Source organism: Mobula birostris, chromosome 7 (genome assembly GCF_030028105.1).
Source record: "Mobula birostris isolate sMobBir1 chromosome 7, sMobBir1.hap1, whole genome shotgun sequence".
Classification (NCBI taxonomy): Eukaryota; Metazoa; Chordata; class Chondrichthyes; order Myliobatiformes; family Myliobatidae; genus Mobula; species Mobula birostris.
This window is the reverse complement of record NC_092376.1, coordinates 139,033,386-139,055,730: the sequence shown is the minus strand read 5'-3', so window position 1 is coordinate 139,055,730 and position 22,345 is coordinate 139,033,386. Positions and strand designations below refer to the sequence as shown.

At 39.2% G+C, this 22,345-nt stretch overlaps 1 protein-coding gene across 3 annotated transcripts in view; it reads right to left on the bottom strand.

The window, feature by feature from the left end:
• Window positions 1–21,533, bottom strand: part of LOC140200831 (nuclear factor NF-kappa-B p105 subunit-like) — a 46,879-nt gene extending 25,346 nt beyond the window's left edge. For all 3 annotated transcript variants that reach the window (XM_072264458.1, XM_072264457.1, XM_072264459.1), the window contains exons 1-5: window positions 21,449–21,533; window positions 14,955–15,045; window positions 14,303–14,343; window positions 7,210–7,308; window positions 5,961–6,109 (exon numbers count right to left, since the gene is read on the bottom strand). In XM_072264458.1, the coding sequence (XP_072120559.1) occupies window positions 5,961–6,109; window positions 7,210–7,308; window positions 14,303–14,343; window positions 14,955–15,045 (380 nt within the window). In that variant the 5' untranslated portion in view covers window positions 21,449–21,533. The remainder of the gene's footprint in view (window positions 1–5,960; window positions 6,110–7,209; window positions 7,309–14,302; window positions 14,344–14,954; window positions 15,046–21,448) is intronic.
• Between the last annotated feature and the right edge of the window lie 812 nt (window positions 21,534–22,345).

Sequence of the window (22,345 nt, the reverse complement as noted above, 5' to 3'; positions counted from 1 at the left end):
TAGATTAGTCAACTATCTTCGTATAAGTGTTTAAAAAATCAGTACTTAATATTTTCGTACATCTTACTTTTAGTCAGTAAAAGGATATTTACAATAGCTCTATCCTTCATGTGCAATTATTTACTGGAGTAGTGCAAAAAGCATACACTTCCATTTATTCTCCAACATGCTTAGTCCAATTATGTTCAGAATATCTGGATCAAAGGTTTCTCATTCAGTACAAGATCTATTTGATGAATCTAAGTAGTCTTAACCTAATTCCTTGTGAATATAATTTCTCAACAAAATCTATGCATAATAAACAGCAAGTTGATAAAACTGCAAATCTACATAAGAAGAACAGACCTCACTGATATATTGGAGTTTTAGTTTCCGACTACCACAAAAATGAAGTTGAATTTCATCACTGAGCCATGGCAGGGGAAGTTTTATTCTGCAGTTATTAGTATTGTACCCCTCAACCATCAGTGTTTTGAACCAAAGGGGATAACTTCACTCAACTTCCAATGTTCCCACAACCCATGGATTTCAAGGACTGTTCATCTCATGTTCTCAATATTTATTGCTTCTTTCTTTCTATCTATCTTTCTTTCTCTTTTTCTTTCTTTCTGCATTTTCACAGCTTGTTGTCTTTTGCACACTGGTTGAGTTCCCAAGTTGATGCAGTCCTTCATTGAATCTATTATGGTTATTATTCTATCATGGATTTATTGAGTATGTCCATCAGACATCCCAGGATTGTATATGGTGACAACAACATATACAACACAGCTTCAGCAACAGAAGCTGAGCTTAAAAAGAAACAATTAAGGGATTCTCTCGAAGGCAACTCTACTGCTCAACAATGAGCTTCCTAAATCCATGTATATGTATATGGTGACATAGACAACGCTGACAGTCTTTTTGATTCATTTATGTCATATGTGTACTTTGATAATAAATTTACTTTGAACTTTGAGTTTTGATAGTGATAGAGAGAAACTGTAAAAATTCATCAGCTAGCATGGACATTTAGCCCTAATGAACATAAAGGTCATTAAACAAGAATAGATTTAACTCTGTCAGCTCCTGACAATAGACCCAGTGGGAGAATAAATAGTGTATTGTGTTTCCATGGATTACATTACAACACTACAAACTGTTCTGGCATTTTTAACAATCAAATTCTGATGGTATCTTTCCAGTTCAATTTCAAAGTCAAGGGAAACTTTGCTACAAAATTCGTTGAAAAAGCTGTATGAGCTTTGTATATAAAGCTGCTCTCAGCAACCATTAAATGGGTCATAAAATCATTCTTGCTGCAGGATATTTTTCAGCTTCCAATGTTTCTTGTCCTATTATTCTCAGTACAAGAGAGATAAAATTCACATAGACTCATTCTCTCCCTCAGCCTCAGGATGTCCCAAAATGGTTTACAGGGATTGAAACTTTTCACATTTAGCCATTCGGGAAAAATGATTTGTAAATGCAACAGGGGGTTGGGAATATTAACTAACACCTGCAAAAACAGAGATAGTTTTCATTTGAAGGCTGCCCCTCTAACAGTACAGTGCTCCCTCATTAACACCATTGAAAATCAGTCTAAATCTTGAGGTATGGACAAGGAGATGAGCTGACATCCTATTGATTTCAGGGCTCAGGCTCGACTACTGAGTCTCTGTTGAGTTCTAGCTTATTGCTGATAACTCATTACTGTTTTATTTTATATGAGGAAAACCACTAGAAGGAGGAATTGCAGCTTCAGCAATTGACACCAGCAGAAGCTGAGTTTAGCAAGAAAAACAATTAAGGAATTCTCTCGAAGGTATTAAAACTGAGCAACTCTGCTTGTCAACAATGAGCTTCCTAAATCCATCCAAAGAATCAGAATCAGGTTTATTATCACCGGCATATGTCATGAAATTTGTTAACTTCATTGCAGTAGTACAATGCAATACATAGAACATAGAAACATAGAAAACCTACAGCACAATACAGGCCCTTCGGCCCACAAAGCTGTGCCAAACATGCCCTTACCTTAGAACTATCTAGGCTTACCCATAGCTCTCTATTTTTTTTAAGCTCCAGGAGCCTCTTAAAAGACCCTATCTTTTCCACCACCGGCAGCCCATTCCATGCAACCACCACTCCCTGCATAAAAAACTTACCCCTAACATCTCCTCTGTACCTACTACATGATGACTCTAGAATAAAAAGAATATATAAAAGTGTATAAAATAGTTTTAAGTATTGCAAAAACAGAAATTTAAAAAGTAGTGAGGTAGTATTCTTGGGTTCAATGTCCAATTAGAAATCAGATGGCAGAGGGGAAGAAGCTGTTCCTGAATCATTGAGTGTGTGCCTTCAGGCTTCTGTACCTCCGTCTTGATGGTAACAATGAGAAGAGGGTATGTCCTGGGTGGTGGGGGACCTCAATGATGGGCGCCGTAGTAGTGGGTAGTATAGAGTAGTGTCTATAGAATGTCTCAAAACATGCTGCTTCATGTTCCTCAAGGCTATTGCTACAACTAACTTTTGGGTGACATCAAAGTTACTACCTCAGTGTATTTGCCACAAGCTCATTCCAGGGTATTAGTGGAGAACTGCAACAAAGTACACAGTTGGCACAATTCACCCGGGTGAAACCACTATATGTAATAGTTGAGAAACTAGAGATTTGTGATAGTGGCTATCTTCAGGCCAGAGCATATTGTTTACATGTACCAAAACACCAACAGAAGAAAGCTCCATCTTAAAACTGGAGCTGTAGCATGCAGCCAACAACATCATAAGATGCACCTGCAAACACTTCCAACTTAAAAACTGAAACATCGCACTTCTGACAGTAAACCTTTTCTTGAAGAACCAGTGTAGAGGAGTTTTTTAAGTCTTGGAGCAGAGATAAAACTCATAATCCTTTGTCTCTGAAGTAGGATTGCTCAGTTGGCAGATAAATGAGCAAGTACAAGTGACTCTTGGAAAAGTGTGACTACACGAAGTGACCGGCCACGTCATCATGATATAATTAGGAAGTATTTCATCAAGCAAAGAAGAAAAAGGTGGAACGTGATAGGTCAGTAAATTGGTTTATAAAGATTCTTTCAGCCAATCAGGGATGGAGTTGCTATAGTCTAAATTGTCATACTCTGGAGAAATCCCAAAAGCAGCCATTCAAGAAGGAGAAGGGAGAGCTTTTGTCAATAATCACAAAGCAAAAACAAAGCAGATTTAGGAAATTAAAACAAATAAAGATACTGGAATTAATCAGCAGATCAGACAACACTGTAAAGAGAGAAATAGAACTGAGAATTCAGATCAGTGATGCTTCATCTGATGAAAGAAGATCAACTTGAACTGTTAACTCACTCCACTAGTACTGCCAACCTACTGATTTTGGACCAGATATGCTTGAGGAATTAGAACCCATCACTAGAGAAAAAGAGACTGATTACCTGGAAAAAATATAATTTAATCAGAGAGAGTCAATGTGATTTTGTCAAGGATTGGTCGTATATGATTAATCCGATAGTATTTTTGAGTGGGTTGCTGATTAGGTAGGTGAGAAAATATGATATCTAATTGGGCTTCCGGAAGGCATTCACTAATCTTAACAGTCTGTGAATTTATTGCTTCAAGACACTATGGAATTTTGGAGTCATTTTATGGTATCTCTGAGCATTGATGGGGATAGAAATTACAATGGTACTTATTTCTATTTATACATTACCCATTACTTCCATGCATCTTTCAGAGAGGTCAGTATCTGCCAGAGCCTAGCATTATTGTCTAACCCACATCCACATTCTTTAGCACATGAGCTGATTTTGTACTTCAGTAAAGCTCTTGTTTATACCAGACTACAAGTCCTGGCCAGGAATTTGCCTCACGCCATTTAGTTGACTTTAAAATAAATTTGGGGTCATCCTAATGATAGTCACGAAAGTTACCCAAAGAAAAAGGAAGTCATGGATCGTGGTAGTCAGGCTGATACAGACAATGCTGGTTTCAGCGTGATATACCCCGTTGATGTGGTACAAGTTCTCACAGTTCTCTACATGTAGGCTGGCAGATGCTATCACTGCAGCCAGCTTTTATAGAGATATACTACAATACAAGAAACATTCTTTCGAAGTATTTTGAGTGAATGTGTGCTACAGAGATGGAAGGGAAATGGGAGAGTGCTCCTACAGATGACAAGGACTTGGTCAGGTAAAGAAGAACAGTAAGTCATAAACATGAGAAACTCCGCAGATGCTGGAAATCCAAACCAACACACACAAAATGTTGGAGGAACTCAGCAGGTTGGGCAGCATCTAGGGAAATAAATAAACAGTTACTGTTGCAGGGTGAGACCCTTCTTCAGGATTGGAAAGAAAGGGGGAAGACACCAGAGTAAAAAAGGTGGGGGAGGAGGAGGAGGAGGAGGATAGCTGGAAGGTGATGGGTGAAGCCAGGTGGGTGGGAAAAATGAAGGGCTGGGGAGGAAGGAATCTGATAGGAGAGGAGAATGGCCTACAGGAAAAAGGGAAGGAGGAGGGAACCCGGGGGAGACGATAGGCAGGTGACAAGAGTTAAGATGCCAGAGTGTAAAATGGAAGAAGAGGGGAGGGGAGAGAATTCTTTTTTACGAGAAGGAGAAATCGATATTCATGCCATCGGGTTGGAGTCCATCCAGATGGAATACAAGGTGATGCTCCTCCACTCTGAGGGTGGCTTCATCTTACTGCAAGAGGAGGCCATGGACCAACATGTTGGAACAGGAATGGGAATTGGAATTAAAATGTTTCGCCACTGGGAAGTTGCACTTATGGCGGATAGAGCTGAGGTGCTCAACAAAGTAATCCCCCAATTTACGTTGGGTCTCACCAATGTAGTGAGACCATATCAGGAGCAACTGACACAACAGATGGCCGCAGCAGATTCACAGGTGAAGTGTTGCCTCACCTGGAAGGACTAATTGGGGCCCTGAATGGAGGTGAGGGAAGAGGCGAATGGGCAGGTGTAGCACTTTGGCTGCTTGCAGGTAAAGGTCGGGAGGGAGATTAGTGGGGAGGGATAAATGGACCAAGGAAACATGGAGGGAGCAAACCTTGTGGAAAGTGGAGGCTGGGAGGTAAAGATACGTTTGTAGAACAGTGCCCCAGGTGGCATGTGCTTTATGCACTTGAGGTTACAGAAACCCTCCAGGGCTCCAGCTAGGTATTCCTGACAGGCGGTTGACAAGGAAGTATGTTCTTGAGTCGGGTTTCTTAATGTCTGCACTTCGGGAAAACTTGCAATTCCCCTTTTTATTCTGCTTGCTCCTCTGAGTGAAGCTCCCTCTCCTTGGATGACTTCCCAAATACAAAAGGGAGAAACAAACTTTGAGGTGTTGCAGAGATCGAAATGAGCAGCCTGGAATGATCCTAGTTCTAGAAAGCTGAGAGTGACTGTCACCCTGATCTCCATGAGGAAAGAGTGAAACACATGAGAGGTTGTATTTGAGGTCAGAGAGGACAAAGAGGGCTGGCCTTTAAGTCACATGCTTTCTGAGGAAGCAGTTTGTAAAGGCTGGTCTAACTGTTAGTTTTTTGAATGGTGGAGATGGAAAACTGAGCTCTCCCTTGTCCTTCTATATCAGCCTCACATTTGACATTAGCACGTAGGGTGGCAATTTGATTGGACAGGCTTGGGCTCCTGTTATGTACTGTTGATGCCAATACAGACAATCAAATGTGTTATACACCCAAACTCAGTTGGCTTCCTCAGGATTGGTTAGATTAAACTTGCTTCCTTGTAATAATTAGCAGCAACAGCTTACAGCCCTGGCATGGAAGTTTCCCATAGCTTTTTAAATTTGAATGCTACCCTTTAAACATTTGTTACAACGTGTATTTCTGATGCCACAGTGATTGGTTAAAATTTATGTAAGTTTCAGATTCTTAGTTTAAATAAACAGTATCAACAATAAACTTCATATATTTCTTGTTCTATTTTCTTACCTTGCAGTCATGTCCTCAGAATCTATCTCGACCACACAGATTCCATTTTTACATTGTCTTCCTACCAGGCTGTGCACATGCAGAAGTGGAGGTTCGTCAATGGTAACCAATTGCACCACGACTTTGACAGGGCCTGTATAGTTATGGACCTGAAAGGAAAAGGTTGTGATTTTTGATCATTTAGTGCCATAGTCCAAGGAAACATAAAAGAAAGAAGAGGGAATTTGATACTCTTTTAAAAAGCAGCAAAAAACATAGAATTCATTTCACTACACATCCCAAAGCTGCACCAACATTTTGTGTTATTGAGGCTCTCAGCATCATGAGGCCTCATCGCCTGGCCTGTCTCATGAAATGGAGTGCTCACACATGATATTCGCTGTTATTTCATAAATAACACTATTCTTTGCATTTCTGGTTAGATGCTAACTGCATTTCATTGGCTTTGTATCTGTACTCAGCACAATGATAATAATGTTGAATCTAATCCAATCTAATAACTAGGCCTCAGATGATGAGAGCTGAGCCACAGTTATTGGTTTGCCCAATGGCATTTGTTTGCCTCCATGCTGTGAAAGCCATTTTTAGCTGTCTAAACAAAACTGATCATCAGAGACATTTGGAAATAATTGACATATGTTTAATTAGCTTAAAAATTTAATAGTTTAGAAAATAATTAATAATAACAAATAGATTCAGCTATAAAAGCATTAAATATTACAATTAATTGAAATATCAAAATAAAGAAAAATAAACTCAAACAAGTAACAAAGGCCAGCAACTGTTTCAAACTGTGAGTGTGAAGTGAAGGAAGAGATACTAGTATGCTAGCCCTTCAGGTTAGAATATATTCCATGATGCAGCCTCCAGAGCTCATTGTGATAGAGAATTCCCAATATTCACAATCCTTGGAGAGAAGAAATTCCTACTTATTTTTGTGTTTATATCAGTAACCCCATAGTCTGAAACTATGGCCTCTGGTTCTATATTTCAACGTGAAAAGAAACACTCTCTTCAAATCTGATTAACATCGTATTTCATTCTTCTAAAGTGCAAATGAATGTGGATAGAAATAGTCAGCTTGTGTAAAAGTTCATTCGGCCCATCCTGTCACAAATAACGATCAAGTTCTTGCACATAACTTTATTTCAACTTGGTGCTAATTTTGTTAGAAAACAAAATGTCTAAAAAGATTTAGAAGGTTATTCCTGTGCAGTGGTTAGTTCATAGCTTTGCTTGCATCACCTACCTTCACTGTTGGGTATGCTTTTTTGTTTTTTTCACTTGAAACCCCGGGTAAACCACCATGAGACGGTCCCTCACATCCATAACGAAACCGGAAGCCTCTCTTCAAAACAGAAGTACAATGAACTAGTTATTGTGTTCCTCAGAGAATAATGTTACAGCTACATAACAGTTTGATTTTCAATATTCAAAGAAAGAGCCACAACTGGCAATCCAACGTATCTGAAGTACAGTGCTCAGCATTTATGTGATGCGTCCCTTTAAACTTGAGCTTAATACCGTTCTTGCATAATTTCTGCCCTTTGCAGATAGCTCCTTTGAAATGAAGACTGACATCTTGATCATTAAAAAGGGCATTATTTTATGCCATTGTCCATAGGCTTTAAAGGACTGGATTCTAAAATATTTTAGCTCTTAAAATATCTGAAGTTCTCAAGATATGGAAAATGGTCACATTGAACTCCATCTGCCATATTTGCATGTTAATGAGTGAAGTGTACTGCTTTATTTCTCGATATTGTTTCGATATTTAGTACTTTACATGTAACTTTTATCCAGAAACCATGGGACCTAAGGCCTGGGTGCTGAATGTATTCAAATACTTTCATAAAAGAATCATTTATAAACATTTATAATAATTTTTATAAGAGTCAGTAACTTCAGGAGTATGCAATGTAGCTGCTGTGGCTGGCATTCACAATCTCATGGAGGCAGATGCAATAGTGGCATTCAAAATGGAGCTGGATAAATATTTGAAAACAAATAACATGCAGGTCTATAGTGTGAAGGCAGAGAGATGGCACAGAGTTCAGAGTTCACTCATATGGAGTCAATGGACAGAATGCCCTACAACAGCACTGTATATCTTCTGTGAGTCAGTTATTGTCTACTTTTCAATATGCTTTTAGAAACTCGTACTGTCTTAATTTCAGAAACCTTGCTGGCAAACAATCATTTCTTTGCCTTCTCCTTTCTCTTTTACCATTCTTTGCTGTTTTTTAAAAAATATCATATTTTGTCCTGCCATAATCTTTGCAGCATTGTGCTTGCCATTTCATTAATTCTTTTTCCCATCTCCACTTTAAACTCCACTTTCGGACAGAGCCCTTCACAACTCATAGATATTCCACAGTTTTAAGTAAGTAGCATTCCTGGGCTGCATCAGAATTGGCCAGTTCTGGTGCAAGTTTATAGTTTGTCCATCTTCAAAAAAAAATTGCTCCCTGAGTGTTTCCAATATTTTGTTTTTATTTCTGTTTCCTGGCATAAGTAATGCTTTATAAGCTCACAGACCCAGCATTTTTATGTTGTTCTATTTTTTGTATCTTTCTAATTACAGCTTTTCAAACATCTTTTCTGGATTAACAAGCCTTCAGCATCTTCTCTCTGTCAACACCTACAGCTCTTGTGTCATTTAGTCTCATTCAGTCTCCACAAGATCATAAGCTTTCTTTTTATTCTCCTCATCTGCCCACTCCAACATTTCTCAGCAACCTAAACCTCGTTAATTCTAACTTTTCTCAGTTTTAATGAAAGGAACTGATTTGAAACAACTGCATCTCTCCCAAAATACTACCCAATCTACTATTTCTGATTTCCAGTATTTGCATTTTTAACTTTGATTTGATGCCTTTTCTTTCAATTGGATACCATTAGTATCTTAACCTTCCCTATTCTAACAAAAGGGAAGGCAAGGATTCTTCACAGAGCAGACAATAACAGGACAGTCACTTCGTTTCTCCTTTAGGAGGTCCAGGAAACAATTTATGGAGCAGTTACTGAAGATATTCTGGCAGGTTAGACAAACAAGAGTCAGTATATGCTGTTTACTTGGACCTTCAGAAGGCGTTTGATAAGCTGCTGCACATGCAACTTCTAAACAGGATAAGAGCCTAAGGTATTGTAGGATAGATACTAACATGGACACAAGATTGGCTGACTGGCAGAAGGCAAAGAGTGGGGATAAAGGGATCTTTTTCAGATTGGTGCTGGTGACTAATGGTGTTCCGTAGGGGTCAGTGATTCTTTTTATATTACTTCATGATTAACACAAACATGGCAGATCACTCTCAGTCCTGCTCATCCAACCCTGAACATCTGGCAGTCAAGTGATGTCCATTTTACCTACTGGGGGTGTTCTCCACAATTATCCTGGTCATGGTGTACAGTCCACCATGGTAAATATCAAGCTGGCACTGGAGGAGCTGTGCACTGTGGTCACCAGTCATGAGACAGTGCACCCTGATGCCTTCTTGAGATATGTGAGACTGTATATGTCTCTCAGCCCCCACTGATCCTGTGATTTCAGTCTCTGATCCGACATATGTGCAACCTTGTGGAGAGTGAACCTATGAAAAGCATCTGGCCCCAATGGGGTACCTGGCCTGTGCTGTTCATCTGGCTGGAGTGTTCACTGAGATTTTTAACCTCTCGCTTTGGCAATCTGAGGTACCCATCTGCTTTAATTATACCGGCGCCCGAGAAGATTGTGGTAACCTGCCTCAGTGGCTATCATCCAGTAGCACTTACATCCACAGTGATGAAATGTTTTCAGAGGTTGGTGCTGAAACATATGAACTCGTACCTGATCAGAGACTTGGATCTGCTCCAATTTGCCTACTGGCACAACAGGCCAAGCAGATGACATTTCATTGGCACTTCACTCTACCCTGCAACATCTGGACAGCAAAGATGCGTACATCAAGATGCTTTTTATTGAATACAACTCAGCATTTAATGCTGTAATTCCCCTCAAAACTAATCAATAAGCTTCAAGACTTTGGCCCCAATATCTGCTTGTGCAATTGGATCCACAGTTTCCTCACTTGCAGACTCTACTCAGTTCGGATTGGCAACAACATCTCCTCCACAATGTCCATCAGCACAGGTGCACTACAGGGCTGTGTGCTTAGCCCTCTCCTCGCCTTACACTTATGATTGTGAGGCTAAGCATAACTCCAACGCCATATTCAAGTTTGCTGATGAAACCACTATCACAGGCCAAATCAAAGGTGGTGATGAATCAGCATGCAGGAGGGAGATTAAAAATGTGGCTGAGCGGTGCCACAACACCAGCCTTTTTACTCATTGTCAGCAAGACCAAGGAGCTGATTGTTGACTTCAGGCAAAGGAAGCCAGAGGTGCATTAACCAGTCCTTGTCAGAGGATCAGAAGTGAAGAGGGCCAGCATCCGGTTGGATTAGTTGGCTTAAGCTGGTTGCTGCTCATCATTTGGGAGGACCTGTCCTGGGCCCAGCACCTAAGTGTAATTACATAGAAATCATGGCAGCACTTTTCCTTCCTTAGGAGTCTGTGAAGATTCAGCGTAACATCTAAAACTTTGACAAACTTCTATAAACGTGTGGTGGAGAGTATATTGACTGGCTGCATCATAGCATCGTATGGAAACACCAATGCCCTTGAATGGGAAATCCTACAAAAGATGGTGGATATGGCCCAGTCCGTCACAGATTAAGCACACCACCCCCTCCCCGCCCCAACAATAAGCACATCTACACAGAGCATTGTCACAGGAAAGCATCATTCATCATCAGGGACCCCCACCATCCAGGTCATGTTCCTACTTCTCACTGCTGTCACTAGGACAAAGGTACAAGGACCTCAGGACTCACACTACCAGGTGCAGGAACAGGTATTACTCCTCAATCAGCAGGCTCTTGAACCAAAGGGGATAACCACTCAATTTCATTTGCCCCATCGCTGAATTGTTCCCACATCCCCTGGACTCACTTTCAAGGACTCTTCACCTCATATTCTCGATATTTTATTGCCTATTTATTTATTATTATTATTTATTTCTTTTAGTATTTGCACAGTTTGTTGTCTTTTTCATGTTAGTGGAATGCCCAAGTTGGTGCAGTTTTTCTTTGATTTAATTATGGTTATTATCCTGTTATGGATTTGTTTATACCTGCAAGAAAACAAATCTCAGGGTTGTATATAGTGATATATATGTACTTTGATAATAAATTTACTTTGAATTCTGAACTTGAACTTTGCTGTTTATTAATTATAGCTCAATGTTCAATATCATCATCCCCTCAGTATTAATTACCAAGCGTCTAAACCTGGGCTTCTATAACTCCTTCTGCAATTGGCTCCTTGATTTTTTCATCAGGAGACCATAGTGAGCATGGATCAGAGATAACATCTCTTTGTTGACAATGTTTTGATTGTCAACAAGGAGGTGTTATCACTGATCCTCAGGGATGTGTGCTTAGCCCACTGCGCTACTCTATCTAAACTTATGATTATGTAGCTAAGCACAGCTCAAACACCATTTATAACATTGCAGATGGTACAACTGTTGCTGGTAAAATCTCAAATGGTGACAGGAACTGTTCAATAATGAAATAGATTGGCTGGTTGAGTGATGTCACAGTAACAACCGTGCAGTCAATGTCAGCAAGACCAAGGAACTGATTGCAGACTTCTGGTAGTGGAAGTCGGGAGAACACACAGCAGTCCTCATTGAAGGGTCAGTAGTGGAATAGGTTAGCAGCTTCAAATTCCTGGATGTCAAGATCTCTGAGGATCTATCCTGGGCTTAACACACTGATGAAATCATCAAGTGCTCTAGCTAGGATTTTGAAGAGATTTAGGATGTCACCAAAGACTTTTAAAAATTCTATAAATCTAAGCATTCTGAATGGTTACATCACAGGCTGGTATGGAGGCTTCAATGCACAGGATCACAACAGACTGAAGATGACTGTAGACTCAGTCAGCTCTATAATGGCACAACCCTTCCCACCATCAGGGACATTTCAAGAAGCAGTGATTCAGCTGGGTGGCATCCATCATTAAGGACCCCTACCATCCAGCACATGCCCTCTTCTCAATAGGAAGGAGATACAGGAGTCTGAAGATACACACTCAACGATTTAAAAATGTCTTCTTCACATTTGCTATCTGATTTCTGAAAGGCTAATGAACCCATGAACACTATCTCATTATTCCTGTTTTTGCACTGGATTACTTTATAATATTTAATAATTTTATGTCTTTGCACTTGTATGAATGAAGGACATCATCATCAGTCAAGTTGTTCCTTACCGATTTAGGCAATGTTCACAAGAAGCAGCACTTACTTAATTCAAGAGGCTGAAAAATCATGAATTGCCGCACCATGTTACATGACCAGAAGTCTGACATGTTTCAACAACAGTCAGAGAATCAATCCTTATATTTGCTTGACACAAATTTTTACTTTGGTTTTTATTTTTCTATCTTTATCTTAGAGCACTTCTTTTAGCCACTCTCTCAAAAACATCTTTCCTGAACATGTTTTAGATACCTTATGATGCTAGAATGTGTCAGTGGGCAAGATTAACTGCTCCAAATACTCTCCAACTTCCTGCACTTCATTTTCCTTCTGCAAACCCAGCCTCTCCTTATCTCAAAAATGTGCTGGGAACTCAACTCAGAAGGAATATAGATGTTCATTATAGCTTGGTACTTTAATTAAGAATAAAAGCTGAAAAATTTTCATCCTTACTAAATGATTATTATCCTTAAAACTTAAAAGCCTGAAGAGTACTTGGATTCTGTACACACCAGACAATGATCTACTCCATAACCCTAAAAACTAGCAGATTTCCATAAGTTCAGTGTAGGCATCTGAGAGTTAGCCCAATCATAAAAGCAAAGTGCAGTTTTATGAATTCTACCCCAGAGGGCTCTATATTTTTTTCACTCACGAGCAGCCAAGATTAAAAACTAGAAATAAAGAAGCTTTTCTAGTAGTGGTGGAAAGATGGGTGAAAGATAAAGATATCTGATAATCCTTTCCCTACCTGATTTTCTTCAGTGTCTATTACCAAGTTATTAGCTGAAAAGGTAAAGATCTTATGTGATTTCAGTTGCTGTCTTCTTATTTCCATTGACTCACATTTTTCTACAATGTAACTGAGCCAAATGACATATAGGAACATAGAAACATAGAAAACCTACAGCACAATACAGGCCCTTCGGCCCACAAAGCTGTGCTGAACATGACCTTACTTTAGAAATTACATAGGGTTACCCATAGTCCTCTATTTTTCTGAGCTCCATGTACCTGTCCAGGAGTCTCTTAAAAGACCCTATTGTATCCGCCTCTACCACCGTCGCCGGCAGCCCATACCATGCACTCATCACTCTCTGTGTAAAAAACTTATCCCTGACATCTCCTCTGTACCTACTTCCAAGCACCTTAAAACTGTGTCCTCTCGTTCTAGCCATTTCAGCCCTGGGCAAAAGCCTCTGACTATCCACATGATCAATGCCTCTCATCATCCTATACACCTCTATCAGGTCACCTCTCATCCTCTGTTGCTCCAAGGAAAAAAGGTCAAGTTCACTCAACCTATCCTCATAAGGCATGCTTTCCAATCCAGACAACATCCTTGTATATCTCCTCTGAACCCATTCTATAGTTTCCACATTCTTCCTGTAGTGGGGTGACCAGAACTGAGCACAATACTCCAAGTGGAGTCCGACCAGGGGACTATATAGCTGGAATATTACCTCTCAGCTCTTAAACTCAATTCCACGGTTGATGAAGGCCAATGCACCATATGCTTTCTTAACCACACAGTCAACCTGTGCAGCGGCTTTGAGTGTCCTACGCCTCGGACCTCAAGATCCCTCTGACCCTCCACACTGCTAAGAGTCTTACCATTAATACTATATTCCGCCATCATATTTGACTTACCAAAATGAACCACCTCACACTTATCTGGGTTGAACTCCATCTGCCACTTCTCAGCCCAGTTTTGCATCCTATCGCTGTCCCACTGTAACCTCTGACAGTCCTCCACACTATCCACAACACCCCCAACCTTTGTGTCATCAGCAAATTTACTAACCCAACCGTCACTTCTTCATCCAGGTCATTTATAAAAATCACGGAGTAAGGGTCCCAGAACAGATCCCTGAGGCACACCACTGGTGACTGACCTCCATGCAGAATACGACCTGACATCTGAAAAATCACTTCTGCAATCCATATAACTAATATACTCCTTCATCTGAAGCATAAATCTTGGTGCTTCCAGTAAAACCAAAAAGATTATTAGATTTTTTTTGTAGCTTACCTGCTTAGGTTGTTCAATAATTTCAATGTAGGGCTCACATGCTAAATATGAAAAAATATCAACATTAGTTATTATTTAGGAGGCCAATGGATGCACATTAATCAGAAGGTGATGATATTTGTCTTCTTATCACATCATTTACACTGATATATGGCAGGAAACTGTTTAGTGAGTGGCTCAATCACAAACAAGAGAAAATCTGCAGATGTGCAGTAAGTAGCTGGTCATTTCAAGTTTTGAGTGAGCCTTGACATGGAAAACCAATTGAAATTACTGTAACAGGTATGGCTTCAATAAAATATTACTTTCATTCCTGCACCAGAAAGTGGGGCTGGGTACATTTTTCTAGTTCCGGCTGCTAGAACATGCAAACACATATCTTGCCTGCTGTTATTGGATGTATATCAGCCTAAGACGTTCAAACGGGAATGGGCCCGTAGTCCAAAGCTCAGAGACTGGTATGCATAATTATTCAGTTAGCTTCCCATGCAAATTTGTGTACAATCAGCTGTTTGCACTGTACACTTTATCTCTGCCAGCAGCCTGGTAAGAACTCCTTGCTCTTAACACCAAAGATGTAACTTTACTTGATATATAAAACAAAAAGGGAACTGTTCCTTATTGTACAGTAATAATAATTATAGCTACTTACTGAAGTGTGAACCAGGAGCTGCAGAGTTTAAATCTTGATAGTTGAGGACATAGTCTATGTCCAAGTTATTGTAGTGATCTATGTTCTCCATCTGATAAAAAATAGCAATCATAAAAAATATTCCTCTTCCAAGGAAATGATTTGGAAGACATCTTAGACCAAGGAACAGACTTAATAATTTTAAATACTTTCTTTTACAAAATATGTTTTGCATTTGAAATAACGTTCTTCTACCAATTTTCATTGACATCAGTGTAATAATAGGGAATATCCAGCCAACCAGCAAACAATTTAAGAGGCACTTGGATAGGTACACGGAGGGTAGGGGCTTGGAGGGTTATGGGCCCAACGGCGGCAATTGGAACTAGTGGAGTGGATGCTATGGTCGGCACGGAGCAGCTGGGCTGAAGGTCTGCTTTCAAGATGATTCTATGGCTATCGAATCCTCTCTGCAAATCACTTAATTTTAATCTTTTGACAATCAGGCCATGAATGTTATGAGTTCAGTCAGGTGAAATATCAAGATGTATGACTAAACTGAACTCTTACTGGTGGATCTATGACCAAGCATTTCTATGGGATCCACAAATCCTCCAGTTCCAATTGGCCTGTTGTACTTGGATGTTCACAGCAGTTGCGGGGACCCAAGAAATGCATCAATAAATGTAGTTATATTTTGGAATATAAACATAAGGTCAGAAATTATGACAACCCCTATTTGTCCTTGAACTAGCGGCAATGAGCCATCTTATTCTGATACAGATCTTTAGATGAAGGTACTTCCTTAATGGATAGAGAGTTCGAGGATTTAGACACAACGTCAATAAAGATGCAGAGTTTAAGTCCAAGTTAGTTTTGTATGTGACTTGACCATGCAGTTGGTTCTGTTCCCTTGTCCTATTTCATGGTAATTGTTGTGGATTTTTCCATTGAAAGAGTGAGGTGAATGAATGTGGTGTCTTTCATATGTAGATATTGTGTGGTAAAGTCAGTGGAAATAAAGGATTATAGGGTGCTAGAGTGCCAAGCTTCCTGAAAACAGAAACTGTACTCCTGCAGGCAAGCAGAGAATGTTCTGCTCCTGACATTTGTCTTCTAATAGTAGTAAGACTTTGTGGTGTCAGGAAGTGAGTCAAAGTGATTTGCAGAGGAATTGTGAATAGAACTGAACATTGTGCAATCCAATACAATATCCAGGTTTCTAGACCCATAATTTTCACAGTATGTGATGCGCTCAGCTATTTCTTGATTTCTAGATTTGGAATTGAAATAGCTTCTGTGATGCTTGGGATTTTAGGAGGAAGCCCCAGCTGAATCATTCATGGATTTTTATGTTTCACTCTTGCCTTAACACTTATATGCAGGGTCTGTCAATGCTGAAGATTGGTATATGCTTAGTGCCTTCTCATTTTGTTATCCATCATTATTTACAACTAAATGTATCTTTGTTTTAACCAGACCATTAGTATGAGTCTGATTATGTCTGTACGAGCACCTCTCCCAAAAGTGTAACTTTCCAGTGACCAAACATTTTAATTCCAATTCCCACTCCCGTTCCAATATGTCGGTCCATGGCCTCCTCTTGTGCCAAGATGAGGCTGCTATTAGGGTAGAGGAGAATCACCTTCTATTCAGTCTTGGTAGCTTCAACCTGATGGCATGAACATTGATTTCTCCTTCTGGCTAAAAGTTTTTTCCCACCCCTCCCCTCTTCTTCTATTTCCTTCTCTGGCCTTTTGTGTCTCCTCACCTACCTATCACCTCTTCCTGCGTCCCTCCCTACCTCCCTTTCTTCTGTGGTCCACTCTCCTCTCCTATCAAATTACTTCTTTTCCAGCCCAATTTTTCCCACTTCTAGCTACCTTCCTTCCATCACCACCCCAACCTTTTTAATCTAGCATCTTCCCACTTCTTTCTCAGTCCTGAAGAAGAGTCTCAGCCTGAAATGTCAGCATAGATGCTGCCTGACCTGCTGAGTTCCTTCAGTATTTTGGATGTCTTGCTCTGTACATTGTATGCTGCTTTTGCTTAGGATATGTGTTATCTTTTAGTTCATAATCACTAATTAGGCAAATTATTTCAAGGTACTGCTCACAGCATACCATTCTGCACTTCAAATTCAACCTCTCATAACTTGTTGTAATTTTATGTTATCAATTGATTCCTGTCAGGGTGGAACTTCTCTGGAACCTCAACTGGTCAATGCAAAGATGTTGTGATTTCATTGTGTGCACGCCATGCATTTAACACAAATGGGATTACATGAGCAATATTTTAATGAAAGATATAATGTAACATGAATACATGAACTAAAAGTCCTCATAAAACAGATGAACACCGGTTAAAACCGGTCTGAGACACCATGACAAGGCATAAAACACACACTTCGTAACTGTTGCTTGTTGAAAATATCTCCTCACTTTTAATGGAAACAGAATTCTGTGAGGTTATTTCACCAGTCCATCCAAATGCAACTGAGGTTCATTTCACTCTGTGGCTTCATTTGCACGTTAGGTCTGACTACTACAATTTTCCTCCAGTTCAGTTCACCTGCCTCCATTCCCATCTACTCATTCTATCACTCTTCTTCCTGGAAATCGTTTCATTCTTCTCACCGATCTCAGAATATCACCTAGGCATCACTTTCCTGCACTGGGTGGAGGAAGTGGCCTTAACAAGATTATATGGGTGATATTTAGATCAGTGATAGGTGAACAGGCAGTTGGGTCAGGGCAAACTTCTGTCTTGTGGTGGTCTGCAATTACTTTGTCAGCCTCAACTTCTCTTCTAGCTCATTAGCAATAGTATGTAAAGAACAGCATGCTACCATTATGTATGACACATCTTCTGACTAAACAATCCACCTACTGGCTATACCAGATAGCTCAGCCACTGTCTGAAGAATCCTTTGATGACATGAGTACTTCCAGGACAATGCTCATAGCCATTGTCACTGGGAGAGCGAGGGTAACTTCAATATCAACAGCCTGGTACTTAACAGCACCCATTACTCCCAAAGCCATCTTCACACTGGTTGACTCTACTGGAAGTGATGGTTCCTTGAGAAACGTGCACATCTGTGCCTGATGCCTTGATCTTTAACATCAAGAATAAGCAGGAAAAAAATCCTGTTGCAACTGAAAAGCCAACCAAAATTGGTAGATCTTGGAATCTTTGCAGTTCATTGCATGAATTCAGTTTACACCTATTCAGTGTTCAGTGATTAGGTCAGACATTCCAGAATACGTTTGTTTTACAAACTGAGTCTCCATGGGTGACAGAAACAATGATAAATTTTTCAAAATGTTTTTCACAATCATTTTTCTTCTGAGAGGGCTTTATCCTATGGTTCTACTCCAACATACGGATGAGGTACAGAAGTAGGCCACTCAGTCCCTCAAGCCTCATTCACCACATAGTAATATTATGGCTGATTTGATTGTAACCTCTCACAAGTTTCTCCAGATGTACCATGGAGAACATCCTAACTAGTTGGATCACTTTCTGGTGTGGAGGGGCCATTGCACAGGATCAGGAAAAGCTGCAGAAAGTTGCAAAGTTAGCCCGCTCCATCATAGGTACTAGCCTCCCCAGAATTGAGGATATCTTTAAAATGTGATGCCTCAAAAAGGTGGTATCCATCATTAAGGACCCGCATCATCCAGGACATGCCCTCTTTTCATTGCTACCATCAAGGACGAGATACTGGAGTCTGACGACACATACTCAATGTTTTGGCAACAGCTTCTTCCCTACCACCATCAGATTTCTGTGTGGACAATGGGTTCACGTACACCACTGTACCTCACTATTCTTTTCTTTTTTTCCTCTTTTTGCATTACTTGTTAAATTTAATCTTCTAATATATATTTCTTATTGCAACTTAGAGCTCTTTAAAATTATGCATTGCAATGTACTGCTGCCACAAAACAACACATTTCATGACAGAAGTATTAAACCTGATTCTAGTACCCATAATGGAGCTGACCAATTTTACAACTTTCTGCAGCTTACTTTGATCCTGTGCTGTAGCCTCCCCCCATATCAGAGGGCGATGCAGCCTGTCAGAATGCTCTCCATGGTACATCTGCAGAGGTTTTCCCATGTTTTAGATGACAAATCAAATCTCCTCAAACTCCAAATGAAACACAGGAAAAAATATAGAAAATACCGTATATACCAATGAAAGAGAAAGCATTCTTTCTACATACACCCTCAGGATTAAATATATATGTACAGTTTTAAACAGCAGCAGAAAGAGGCCTAGACTGTCCAATGTTTTTCATAAGACAACTAGCTTATTACAAGGCTCTGAGCTCTTAAACATTTGAACTTATTCTAATATGTTGAAGGTCTTTCTTAAATAGGGAAAACAATTCTGAGCACATTACTCCAGATTTGGCCTCACATTACCTAAGACAACTGAAGCATGACCTCACTATTCTTATATTTGATTCCCATGTCAATAAACAACAATTTCTGTTGAAGTAAATCTGTAGTTTGTAATTATTTTATGTACCATTACCCCTGCCTTAGTGAAAAACCTCTATGCACTAAGAAGCCCAGATCAAATGCAGCTTAGAACTCATCAAATGATAATTCCACATTTATCCATATTGTATTCCATTTTCCAGATCTTTGCCCACTCATTTAACCCGTCTATATCCCTTCATAGCCTTCTTATATCCTCTTCAAATATTACTTCTTCAAAGATCTCCATGATTTCTTTCAAGATTTCTCCAGAGAAATCAAATATGGTTTCTTTTTCATTAAATGAACTTGAGTACCCTGTAATGTCTTTAGCAATAATTTCTAACATTTTCGCTGCGGCAGATGTTAAGTTAACTGCCGATAGTTTCCTGCTTTCTGTCACCCTTCCTGTGTGAATAAAAAAGTAGCACCTGCTTTTTTTTTCAATCTAATGAAATTTCCTTAACTCTAGGGAATTTTGGAAAATTAAAGCCAACACTTCAACTATCTCCCTAGCAGCATCTAATAAGACTCAACGATGAAGTCCTTCAGGAAGTAGAGACGTATCAGCTCACAGCTCTGATAATTTGCTCAGTACCATTTCCCCAGTAATTGTAATTTTCATGAGTTCCTCCCTCCCTTGTAGTTCCCAAAATACAGTTGGTCTTGAAATGTCTCTGATATATATTTTCTATCATGAAATCTGCTGCTGAATACCAATTTAATTCATTTATCATCTCCTCATTTTCCATTATTAATGATCCTGACTCAATTTCTTTGGGACCATTGCTCATTAATTTTCTTTATTAATTATTTAAATACTATTGCATCTTTGTATATTTTTGACTAAGTTAATCAAATACTCTAATTTTTCCTTGCTATTAATGTATTCTATGTTGTTTAATGTATTCATTCCAATCTTCCGATCCAACACCCATCTTTAGATATTAGTTGTTCACAGCTCTTTTATCCTTTCAAAACATTTGGTTAAATTAATATTTTGATTTAAAGAGCAGGCACAATTTTTATACTTAAAATGGCGGCACACAAATAATATATTTCAAAATAAGAGATCTAAACCACAGTTTATATTAATGTTAGCTGGTTCTGCTCAGTAATTCAGTTACATCTTTAAGTATTGTTTACCACTTGAAAAGCAGTTATAAAGCAGAAGTGAAACTCTGATGCACAACTGGAACAGCAAAATAAAAAAAGCCACCTGGCATCAGGGATCTTGTGCAATTTACAGATAATTGACTTTTATAACTCAAAGATATGGAAGACATGAATGCTCTGTACTTTTTAACAAATGCTTAAGTGACTAATTCCAACCTTGGGCAGCTGTCTGGAAGAATGAATATTGGTTGTTGAAGTGTTGTCCTTAATTTTGAGAATTTGTCTCTTTCGTGCCAAATCCCTAAGCTGCTGAGAGACAAATGGACAGCCAAGAACAATTCATCAACTTGAAGTTGGCTAACATCAGATTGTACTGGCCAGCAATAAGAGCAAGGGACACTTAGGATTACATGAAATGGTTCTGTGTCAGTGGTCGCATTGATCATATTCTGGTTTGGGGTAGGGGCATTTCTATTCCTTGAGGCATACTAAAAATAAATGTAAACTTAATTTGCTAGGCTTCTGTTTCTATATCACCACACCATGTTATTATCAGAACAATCTGGCTCCTGGATCACATTACTTTGATTCAAGCATTAAATCAGGAAAATTCTTTGACTGACCAGTCCTTAAAATGGCCGAACAGACTTTTGTTGTTAATAGGTTTTTTTGTCTGCTGACCCCATTTTCTTGTCCAGTCCAGTCCCACCCCATCAATATCAAATTTCCCAAGTGAATATTAGTCCCATTACACTGAGAAAAGTATTTAATACCAGAAGCTATCCTTTATATAATATTTCAAAAATGCATGAATATGAATTAAAGTAGTTATCAGCACTCTAACTTAATAAAACATCTTTTCAGAGTCTCTTCAAGTGTATAGATCTACAGAAAAAAATAGACAATACCTTTAAGTCCTTCGTAATATATAGGAATTCTCAGGCTTCGTTGCTGGAAGAAGAAATCATCAGTTGAGTAAAGCTTTGAATCATTGTCCATCCTATTCGCTTAGGTCACGTAGCCGTTACATTTTCTGTTAAACAAATGACTTAGCTGTTCGGCAAAGTGATTGGTTGAAAGTTCATTGGTGATATGCTTCAATAGCAACAGGGATATTTCTGTAGATTGCAATGGCTTTCAGCTCATATAGAAATGTATCTATATATAAATACATGTCATTGTAAGAATGAAAAAGAGAAAATACATTTGAGGATTGAACATCTCTTAACTAAGAACAAATATTATCTCCAAGCTTGTAATTTTCAATGCTCTTGCTTTGTCTCTGTAGAAACCTTGTTTTTCTCAATACTGTAGTTTTCTGATCACGGCCTTTTCCCATTGTGACAATCCCATTTGTGGCAAATGAATCTCCAATGTGATCTCATTACTTTCGAATGTCTGGGCATATATTTCTCTAGCAGTGCCTTTCTACTACTTCCAATAATTTTTCCCTAGGGTTTCTGACTCTCTTCGCCCACAGTTTTTTCTGTCTTGCAATACTCGCTAAACCACTGATTCCCACAACTGCCCAATCCTCTTCCTACCTCCTCCTCAGGCCTTTGTAAATATATTTTAAGAACCAAATACAACAACATTTTATACCATTTGTCTATGTGGCTGAGAATGTTTATGATTTTTTCCTTACTGCAAGTTTATCACGCACTGCTTTCCAGTATCTATTAAATTAGTAGTTTCACTTTCAAGGTATATTTTCATTCTGGAGAGCAGGGCTTACTCAGTATCATTCTATTGCACACTACAGTCAACTAAAAATAATCGCTGAGTTTCTGTGCAAAAGGGTGGCA